Here is an 11,266-nt window from a genome sequence, read left to right on the forward strand (position 1 = left end):
TGAGATCAGAATTTGAAATGAAGGAGCTTGGGCCAGCAGGCAAAATTCTGGGGATGAGAATTGAGAGGAAAATGAGCAAAGGAGAATTGTTTCTTCATCAGAGAGGATACGTGCAAAAGTTGGTGGAGAAATTCAGAATGACAGAGTCAAAAACACCACAACAGCCTATAGCTGGCCAATTTCAGTTATCATCTCAGCAGTGCCCAAAAGAAGAAGCTGAAAAGTCCTATATGGAGAATGTTCCCTATAGAAATGCAGTGGGGTCTGTGATGCACTCCATGGTTTGTACTAGACCAGATTTGGCCTATGCCATCAGTACCTTGAGTAGGTTCATGTCAAACCCAGGGAAGGAACACTGGAGAGCCATGAAGTGGCTACTCAAGTATATAGCTGGAACGTTAAGCTATGGCTTACGGTTTAAGAACCATGGAAGTCAGGTCTCAGTGGAAGGTTTTACAGACTCAGATTATGCATGAGATCGAGACAGCAGAAGATCCATTACATTATACTTCTTTATGGTGAGTGGAAATTGTGTCAGTTGGAAGTCTCAGCTTCAACCAGTAGTAGCACTCTTAACTACTGAAGCTGAGTACATGGCTGCAACAGAAGCTATCAAGGAAGGGATCTGGATTCAAGGTTTCTTAGAGGAGATGAAGATTTTAAATGAAAAGGCTACTGTTTATTTAGACAGCCAAAGTGCTATCCATTTATGTAAAAATCCTGTATTCCATGACATGACAAAGCATATTCAGATAAAATATCATTTCATTCGTGAGAAGATCTCTCAGGGAGTAATAAACATTGAGAAGATTCCAACGGAGGAAAATCCTGCAGACATGGGAACTAAGGTGGTGACACTTAGCAAATTCAAGCATTGTCTTGATTTGCTGGGTATTGACAAAAGGTGACAAATGTGGTAATCGAATTGGGGTCCAGAGGTTAGTAGATTTGCATGACTAATTGAGATAAGATTTGAGGTGGAGATTGTTGAGTCAAACCTTATCTCTTCTATTTTTCTTCTACGATTCTTCAAGTCAAGATATTGAGTTCTCTTACTCTGGAAGGCAGCTGGAGGAAAAACGACAGTGAGTTTGGAATGAAGCAAAACGGTAGCGTTTTAATGAAGCACTAAATCAGAAAGTTGTAAAAGAAACAATTTCTGATTGGCTAATCCCAAACGACTTCTTTACAAGTTGTACAGTTGTATATATTGTATTTTTCTAAGGTTAAAGAGAGCTGCGACAAAAACTAGAGAGAGAGAGAGATAATCTTGTAAACGAAGAGCCTTAGTGAGAGAAAAGGAATTCTAGAGTGAGAAAGGGAAGAGAGAAAAGGCTTTGATTTTCTCAGGGTGTTTCTTGTTGGTTTTTCTCGGGAAAGTGAGGTTCGGTGGTGATTAATTTCTGGTCCATCATCTCTATGTAATTTGACTTGAAGTATCATTGTTGAATGCAAATCGAATTCCTCTGGTGAGTTCGCGGAGACGTAGGCAACAGTTGTGCCGAACTCCGATATCAATTCCGGTTGTGTTTTGTTTTGTGTTGTACTGTTCTTGTTCTTGTGAAATCTGTTGATATTAGGTGTTAAATTCATAACAGATTAACTTCGAATTTTCACTTCCTTAAATGAAATCAATATCCATGTGGTTTCCTTTTACTAATTTGATTTGACCAACGAAAGAATAAAGATAAATATAATGTTCCACCACATCTTTTGTTTTTATAAATCTAGTGGAGTACAAGAATGTTATGTTCTTTAACGCAAAAGTAGTTACAAGGTTGCATATTTAAGTAACTTTGGTGTTTTGCATCTAAAAAGTAAAGTGTGTTGTGTCTATTATAAGCTAAGGTAATGGTATCATATTTTAGTCTACATATTTTTTTATTATTATTTTAAACAAAGTAAACTTAGGGAATGTGTTACCTTTTTTTGTTTTTTTTAATCAACAAGTTGGATACTTTTTTTTCCTGGGCTCAGAGCAAGTTGGACTAGTTGACGTTATGATTGAGACAAAAATGGAAGGAACTACTAAAAAAAAGGAGGTTCCATTTGCGGTGACCAAATTGTAAACAAAAGTATAAGATTTTTTTTTTCTGAAAAAATAAAAGTATAAGATGTTCATATCAAAATGGGATGTGATCAAAAGCCATCGAGAACGTTTTGATAGGATACGAAGAAAACAACTTAATCGATATTGTGGTTTTTTTTTTTAACGTTAAATTTTTTCATGTATCATTTATTTTACATACTTTGTTAATTATTATAATATAATTTTAATGCGATCCAACAATTCATCATTATAGTTTCTAATTAAATAAAATTATTCGTTTAAGGGGTCACCGTTTTTGCATTGGCGGTGCGTATTGAGAGTTGGATTATGCATTCCAGGCAGATATATATGTTAAATGAATAAACAATGGATAAATTAATATATATTCTTTTTGTGTGAGTGTGTGTGTGTGTGTGTGTATATATATATATTCTTCTTGAAGAGATAAATTAATATTTATTCTGATTTCTTACTTTATAGTGTAGAATTTTCTAGATTTATGAGTTCGTGTGGATTGAGATTGGCAATCAAGTTGATTAATCTCGTAACCTTAATTTGCTTGAGCAATATTAAAAGGTACATTGATGATCAACACTATACACTAATAAAATCTCTCAAAAAAAAAAGCACTAATAAAAGATAAATCTGATGACATAAAACTTACAAATAAAACTGATTTTCTGTTAACTACGTTAAGTCTATATTTGCATGATCCCATGACGCTGCTCAATTGAGAAGGTCCACGTGGGCACGTGATGTAATGCTTCTTTGCTCTTGTTTTTTTAGATTTTTATTAAGTTGTGGAGAAGAAGTGATATTTGTGCTAAAATTGGGAAATCTTTTTAGAAAACCTTGTTGAAGTTCTCTATTGGTATTTTGTACTTAGTTCAAGTTAACATTACGATAAATAGAATCGAAACACCAAATTAAAATTAGAATTATATTTGAAGAATTTTCCTATAGAGTCAAAAATGCATCAAGCTAATTCGCTTTTGAATTTTCACATCACAGTGAAATTATTTTATCAAAATGTGATAGATTAGAATTGGACAGTATTAATAAGATATTTTCTTTATCTCACCAAAAACTTCTCCCATATTATCGTTTTCGAAGGAGCCCTTTATTTAAAATAAAAAAAAGGAAAAGTTGTATATCACATGACTAGATTTCAGTGACTTAAAATATGGATATGGTTATACCATGAAAGATAAACTCAAATATACGGTTGAGAGACGTATAATAGTGACATCTAGTTTTACTTTGGTTTGAAAGCATGTTTACACTTAAATGGTGTGACAAAGTTTTTGCTCACATCATATAAATCATTTGTCTAATTTCTCGTATTTTAAATATTGTCTAACGGATCACATTATGTCATGTCAACTCAAAATATTACAACATATAAAAATCAATTTAAATGCAATTCAAAATTTTTAATGAAATGGTATAATATGATTGAATTATACCTTATTTAAGACACCAAAATTGAATGAAAAACATACATTTGTCTCAACATTTGGTATGGGGATATGGGTGGGGCCACATACAATACATAGTATGAAAACTCAATTGTTTCTTATTTGGGTAATCTTAACAAATACGCCTTCAAAGTGCATGGTCAGAATTTTTACCATTTACTCTTGATTCATAACCCTTTTAGTCAAATACTTACACTAATAAAAGGGTATTTATCAAAAGTAAAATATAAAGGTCCAGACTCATGCACTTTCAAAAATAAATTCTCTATTTTTACTTTTTATTTTGATTGTTTTTACAGTTTTACTGCTCTGGTGTAGAGTCAATTTCAGTTGGTAATTAATCGACAGAAATAAGTAATGGTGCTTCAACTACCAAGGGGTTCGTTATGCCACAGTTGTTAGGCAGAGCCAAAGCCTTGGCTTTGCTAATCATGCAGATTGGTGGGTCAGGAAGCCATGTGAAGAATTTGAAACCCCCAAGCAATATTTCCCAGTCGTCTCTGATCCTCTCTCTCTCTCTCTCTTTTTTTTTTTTTTTTTTTTTTTGGTGCAATGGATCCTCTTTTTTATCATGTGATAAGCTTTTTCATTAAACTTAAAAAACACGTGCCTACTCACAAAATTAGAGAATTATTGTTCGTTGAGGCTAAGGATGTTTGTTATTTCAACATCGCATTATTTAAGTGGATTGATACGACTTGCATCTTTTAACTCTCACAAATAAAAATTTGAGACCACTCTTCGGTGACCCGACTGTCTTTAGAATGCCGACAAATTCTGTAAAGTAGCTTGTTATTAGTACTATGTAAGTGCACCGACCTCTTTTTTTTTTTTTTTTTATTCTAGAAAAAAGAGGGAAAAAATCCTAAACAAAGAAAAATACCAATGTATTTTGACATAGGGTATAAATTTTAGTGACTCATTATGCTAGTCCTAGAATTTAACGTATAAGTTGTATATGATCAAAAGGCCATATATTGATCAATGATGGAAAAAAGAGCAATTGAAGATGAAGCATATACATGTACTCATGTAGGACTAGGAGGCACTTCGATACAAATTAATGTGTTTCTCTCTTAACACTCTTTTCCTTCTTAAGTATGTTGTCTTTGGGGTTTTTTTTTTTTTTTTTTTTTTTTTTTTTTTTTTTTTTATCTTTGTTTTAAATGATCAAATTAAAGTAGACTTATAAATATTTCAATATAATTCTTTTGACACTTTGAGATTCATACTTAGCACCTTTTTTCCCTCATATTTAGTGTGTGAATTTCCATTGAAAGTTGGAAGTTATTCTATGTTACACACAGAGGACATAAGCATGAATCTCTAGTCTAATTCCTAATTTTGAAGCAAAACAGGCAAGGAAAGCGTTGAGAGCCTTGAAAGGGCTGGTGAGACTTCAAGCAATAGTTCGTGGCCGAGCCGTGAGGCACCGAACAGTCGCGACTTTGAAGCGTCTACAATCCTATAGAGAAAGACAATCAGAGGTCCAAGATAAGATAATTCCTGATAGAGAGGAATGTTACAATGATTGTGAAAAGATGTCTTCCCAACCAAAAAAGGAGTTTAAAGAGAAGGAACTAAATGTAAGGGAGATACCTATTGAGCAACCAAAACAAAAACAAAAAAGAATTACAAGTACATATAAACATCTATATCTTGTGCCTTTAACACTTGAAGCTTTCATTTTTGGATCCTTAAAGAATAATTTCCAACCTTTTTTTTTTCAAATTTTTTAACATTACAATGACATAGATCCTTATAGAATGTGAGACTCCCAAGTATTCTGATATTGAAACTTCATTTTGTCATTTACAGCTTGAAAGTAGCAGTCAAGGAGGGTGGGATTGCAGTATACTCTCAAAGGAAGACATGGAAACAATTTGGTTAAAAAGGCGAGACGCCCTAATGAAAAGAGAGCGCATGAAGAAATACTCATTCTCTCACAGGGTAATCAAAACTATGAAACTAACAAAAACTAACAAAATGTCAAGTCTATGGTTTACCGCGTTTTTATTCATGAGAACTTCAATTTTTCTAACAAGATAAACCATTTCAGGAGAGAATGAACACTTATTTTCTGCAAGATTCATTAACCAATAAGGAATCTATCACACAAAGCCGAAGGCTAGAACCCTTGGAAGGAAAGGAGATGTCAAGGCCAGTTTTTAGTTCAAAGAAGACTAATAGTGAGATGCATGGGACAATGCAAGTAAAAATGAAAAACGCAAGGCGCAGAGAGTTACTAGAAGGAATGAGTACAGAGTTCCCTCTATTGAGGAGCTCGTTTTCGCTTGAGAAATGGAATTCTTTTGGTGATGATTGTTTGATGCCAAGCTCTCCGGTTTTCCCAACTTACATGGCCGCGACCGAATCTGCGAGGGCGAAGACCAGATCGACGAGCATACCGAAGCAACGAGTTGGATTCTGGGATGGTTGTTTGAATGGAAATTTTCCACATAAGAATAAGATCTCTCTTTGGTCTTCTTATGATGGTGAATCGATTTGGCGTAATTGAAAAGATGCTTACGTGAATACGTACTTGTTTCAATATAACACACTGAAGTTGAAGGCACTTTCCTTAAGTCTCCAACATTTTCTTTTAGAAAAAACAATTTCAGGAAACTTCTCTGAGGACAATTTTATGAACTTTTCATTGCTGCTACAACTGAATCAAACTGTTGTTCAAGGAACTTTCTTTTTCGCATTTTTCTCGAGGAGTTCGTGAGGGTTTGTTTTGACTGAATCACTTTTCTATAAAGAAGAGTTTTGTAAATATTTCGTCACAGACAATATGAATAATAAAGTTATGGTTTGTTTTTAAGAAATTTTGTTTCTTTATACTAATAATAGTGCTTCATAAACTTTGCTCCACATGACAAAGAATCAAAATGATGACCATTTTGAGTTCAACAAAAAAAACATAAAGAGAATATCAAATCAAACGAATCTTGTAAATCTTGTCTAAAATGACAACAATATGCCTTCTCTCTATAAAAACAGAGCTCCATTGATTACAAACACATTCTACATCAGTTTGGAACCATTCTTTTTGCAAAATTAAGAAGTGTTATAAATATTAGGAGCTTTCTACGTTAGAGTACTACCTGTTAAAATCACATTAAAATAAAAAAAACACAAAAAAATTATAGAGCCGTAGGACAAGCCGTTCTAATTTTGAAGTTTTTTTTTTTTTTTCTTGTCATTTTTGAAAAAAGAACGACAATGTTTAAGTGTTGGTGTTCTTGCCGCAAGCCGCAAGGTAATGTCGTTTATTGATAAAATTGCTGTCGTTTAGGCGAAAACTACATGTTTTCTGTTGATTTTGCTCAAGTAAATGGCATGTTTTGGTGAAAGAAGCTCGTGGACAAGAAATTGCCGTCCTACTTTTTAGGTTATCGTCATTTTAGTGAAAATGACATAACGTTTATGTTAAGAAATCATGTCATCTCAGTTATAAAATTCCTGTTTGTATGAAAACCACATGTAAATGTGAAGTATGATGTCATTTAATACAATAAGAGCATGTCGTTTGTTGCTATAATTTTTCTGTCCTTAAGAATGAAAAAAAAAAAAATCAACTTTCTAAGGATTTGCTGTTCAATAAAAGAGTTGTTTTTCTGTTAAACAGTATCAGGTTCCTCAAGTTTCCACCTAGCAATCTAAATGATGAAATTCCCAAAGTTTAACTATCAAGAATACATTTTATTTAATAGAATTGCTAACATATCACCAAGCTTAAATCAGTTAAAATACCTATAGAAGTGATACTATTTATTTGTCGTTGGACCCTGCTAATGTTATAAACTAAAGACCCTAATTATACTAGCGAGCGCAATAAAATAAAATAAAGGCAATCAAATGTATAATGGTTCACTTTTTATGTGAGAGCTACGTTTATTTTATGTCACTACAGGTTTCACTATGAAAAAAAATATTACAAGTAAATCGCATACCAAACACCTCTCAAACCCAATATATCCCTACTAAAGCGAAGCTACCCAGGTATGCAGTCAATGATTCAAAACTATTCTCAGTTTGGTGAGAGAAAACACTGTAGCTACCCAGGTATGTGTGGACATTTGATTCACGGATTCAGAACTATTCTCAATTTACGTGTGTTTTTTGTGAGAAAAAATAATATAGCGAGTCACGAACCATGATTCGAACCATGGCACAAATCCTCATACCAAACACCAACCACCCACTTGTAACATTAGTACTTCTTAGAAAGGCTTTGCACAAATTAGAAACACACTTTTAACTAACAAGTCTACCATAGCTAGGGTCATATGCTCGTATGAAGCACTTTTTTGCTCGATCATTTTACTCGGTGAATCCACCAAACTGTAAATAAGAAATGAACAAACGCCAGTAAATGTATATGAAATTAAAGAAGATAAATATACAAATATAAAACAAAATATATGTACTTACATTTTTCAGAATTGAAATCCCCGGTTATGTCCCAATCTTGAAGAACCATTATGTACGTTCCAATTGGTTTCCGGTAATGCTAAACAAATGCGAAAACTCATTAGTTTCCCAACAATATACTGTTTATAAGAGCCTTTTAGATAAAAAAAAAATCAATAATTTACAAATCTGCTCATTATATAACCCAGGTTACGTACCTAGTGATGTTAAGTACATCTTATGTAGCTTAGAAAGAGTTCGGCCAGTCTTTGAACCAAGAAAGAAACTGGAGAGTGGACAATATAACCCTACGGCCCTGTTCATTTCGCTAATTCGATTTTAGAATTCGAGTTTTGTTACAGTAAAAAACTCTCAGAAACAGTCACATCTAACTTTTTTACTACAGTAAAAAATTCTCACATAACATCATATCTCAACTCGAATTAGCGAACTGAACGGTATCTTCAACTCTGGATAAGTTAATGTACAACTGGCACATTCCGATAGGAAACTGAGGCCTCGTTCATTTCGCGGATTCGAGTTTTTAATTCGAGCTGAGATGTGACATTTTCTTAGAGCTTTTCACTGTAGCAGAAAAAGTTGATGTGACATTTTCTGAGAGCTTTTTACTGTAGAAACCTAAAACTGAAAACTCGAATCGGTGAAATGAACAAAGTCTGAATTTGAAATACTCCCAACAAATAAGAGTGATTCGATTCGGCTCCGCACGAAATTCAAAGTGGTTGTCAATGTTGGAAACGAGCTTTGTGGGATCCAATTTGGAGGAAACTGTTGTTGAAACACTCTCAACATACCTCTTTAGGTGTTGTTGTCTAAAACACATGCCATCAACTAAAAATATGGAGACAAGAGCAACTACCTGAAAAGGGCACATAAAAATTTGACATATCATGAAGATTGGCTTCAATATTTGGTCTCATCCATCTTAGTATGATTCTCAAAACAAACGAATCCATAAAAACCCTGGACGACTCCGTGATTCCTGTTTTGACCAACATTATCAGGGATTTGCTCTAAGTGCATATCCGCATCAAGATCACACAAGTTAAGTCCGTCAAAACTAGGAGAACGGCCGTTTAAGAGCAAAATATAAGCGCTGCAGTGCCATGCAAGGCACTGCAGCGGATTGGACGTGCTGTCAGTGCAGGCACAGACGCTGCAGTGCATCACCCGTGCGCTGCCAAACCCGCTGCAGCAGATAAAACCGGATATTCTGCAGAAAAGAGTAATTTTGTGTGATTTTGAGATCTGAAATGTTTTGAACCGTTACATCTATTGGTGATATTTTTCACACATATTTGAACACTTATAAGTAATGGATATATCTGTTGTAATAGATGCGTTAATCTATAAAAAGATACATTTACATTAAAGAGATACATTTGTGACGCCCCTCCTATGAGGCCGCCACTGTAACTTAAACTTTAACTTGTACTTACTGGGGTTTCTTAAAATTTGCGGAACATTTTTTTTTTAATATAAGAAAGAATACTTTCATAATTTGTAACAATAATTTTAAATAAGTGAATCACTAAATTTCTTAAAGCTTTTCTTAATTTCAGTTAAGATAAAACGTTCTAAAAATATCTTTCAAACAGAGCAGCATTTGAACTCTTATTTCAAATGCTCTTTAAAAGCCTTTCTACAACTAGCCAATTCAATCGGGCCATTTAATTTTGACTTTAAAACGGATTTCGTGAGAAATCTTAAATTCAAGTACATCTTAAAGCCCTTTTAAAATCAATCATTTAAATCGTCATGTTTAAAATTTATTTATTTGTTGCATGCTCTGTTGCAACGTTCTAAAACTTAAATACTCAAAACGAGGGTTATTAGCTACAACCTCAGTTTCCTTAACATACATATGTACCTATACTTTTTAAACATACATGCTTGAAACCTTTAAATCATATATACATATACATGATTTTTCTTAAACTTACTACGGAAGATAACTGCGTGAGCGGTATCCATTCCCATCTCCACCATTCGTCCGCCGCTTGCCATTGCCCTTCAAGAATTGCTGATAGGTTTCTTACCTACAGCATGAACATATCTGATTGAGCTTTCGCTCAGCAAGTAGGAACTATATCTCACAAAATAACTGTAAGTACACATGAATAAATATGCATGAGCTGATTATGCTTAATTATGATGTCTTATCATAATCTTATTATCTTATCTTATCTTTCTTACTGATGGGCCCGAGTGCTCGCGTACCACTTGCGCGCAATCATCGGAACGTGAGGGTTTGCAAGGTCCCCCACGACACCGTGATTATAACTTGAATGCCTCCCTTGAGTCGGAGGACATTATTGTTATTTTCTGTTTCTCCCTTGTGGAGCATACCTCCCTTGTGGAGGCTGGTACGGCACTCAACTGATAATTATTCTTATAAGTTCCTCTTGACTTATTAAGGTGTATGCAATATGACATAGCAAAGCATACTATAACATAGAATGTACTCAAATACATATACTTCATGTGCACTGCTTAAGTGTATGCAGTATGATCTAGCATAGTATACATAACATTAAATTAACTCAAGCACATATAATTCATGTGTGCTGCTTATGTGTATGCAGCATGACATAGCATCGCATACAATACTTAAAACATAAACATGCATATATAACATGTGTAACTTTTTCTTTAAAAATCTATTCATACTGTAGGCGAGATTCCTACTTACCTGATTTACAGAGCTGGAATCCACTCTTCGCCAAACAGCCTATTCTCTTACTTGCTTACTTCTGAAAATGAACACCCATTGAGAGTGTGAAATTATCTGTCATTTGCTATTCTATTTTAGCAACTTATGAAGAAAATCTAACCCTTTACTTAAGGTATGTATTCCTTTCCTTTAATGAAGGATAATTTACTATAAGGATCAATTTATTAAATCCTCAAAATCTTATTTTCCTTAATTGCCATTACAAATTTGTGCTAAATTGATAATTCATTAATTATCTTATCCTTATAATAAGTCTAATAATTTAGTTAACTAATTTTGGTAATTAATTAACCCTTTTATTCATATACTAAGTATACATAAGTTAGTTAATTAATCTTAGTAATTAATTAACTTCCTTAACAATATTCTAAGTCTTAGATAATTTAATTAATTAGTTTTAATAATAAATCAAATTATCATCCATAATACACTTTTAGTAAACTTTACTTTACCTCACTTTACGGGCTCATAATAGTGTTGAGGTCCATATTTACCGTCGTAAAATTAAGCGTCTAGCGTATCGTTTCTTTACGATTTTCGCTTACATGCTTATTTGAAAACCGTTAA

General features: G+C 33.6%; 1 protein-coding gene across 1 annotated transcript; it reads left to right on the forward strand.

The window, feature by feature from the left end:
- The first annotated feature begins 515 nt into the window (after nucleotides 1-515).
- Nucleotides 516-6,211, forward strand: LOC112092756 (protein IQ-DOMAIN 14-like). Its single transcript, XM_024169678.1, has 4 exons — nucleotides 516-891; nucleotides 4,879-5,114; nucleotides 5,347-5,478; nucleotides 5,588-6,211. The coding sequence occupies exons 1-4, from the start codon at nucleotides 516-518 to the stop codon at nucleotides 6,044-6,046; spliced, it is 1,203 nt and encodes a 400-aa protein (XP_024025446.1). The 3' UTR covers nucleotides 6,047-6,211.
- Nucleotides 6,212-11,266: the final 5,055 nt, after the last annotated feature.

The sequence above is a fragment of the Morus notabilis genome, unplaced genomic scaffold (genome assembly GCF_000414095.1).
Source record: "Morus notabilis unplaced genomic scaffold, ASM41409v2 Scaffold645, whole genome shotgun sequence".
In the NCBI taxonomy this organism is placed as follows: Eukaryota; Viridiplantae; Streptophyta; class Magnoliopsida; order Rosales; family Moraceae; genus Morus; species Morus notabilis.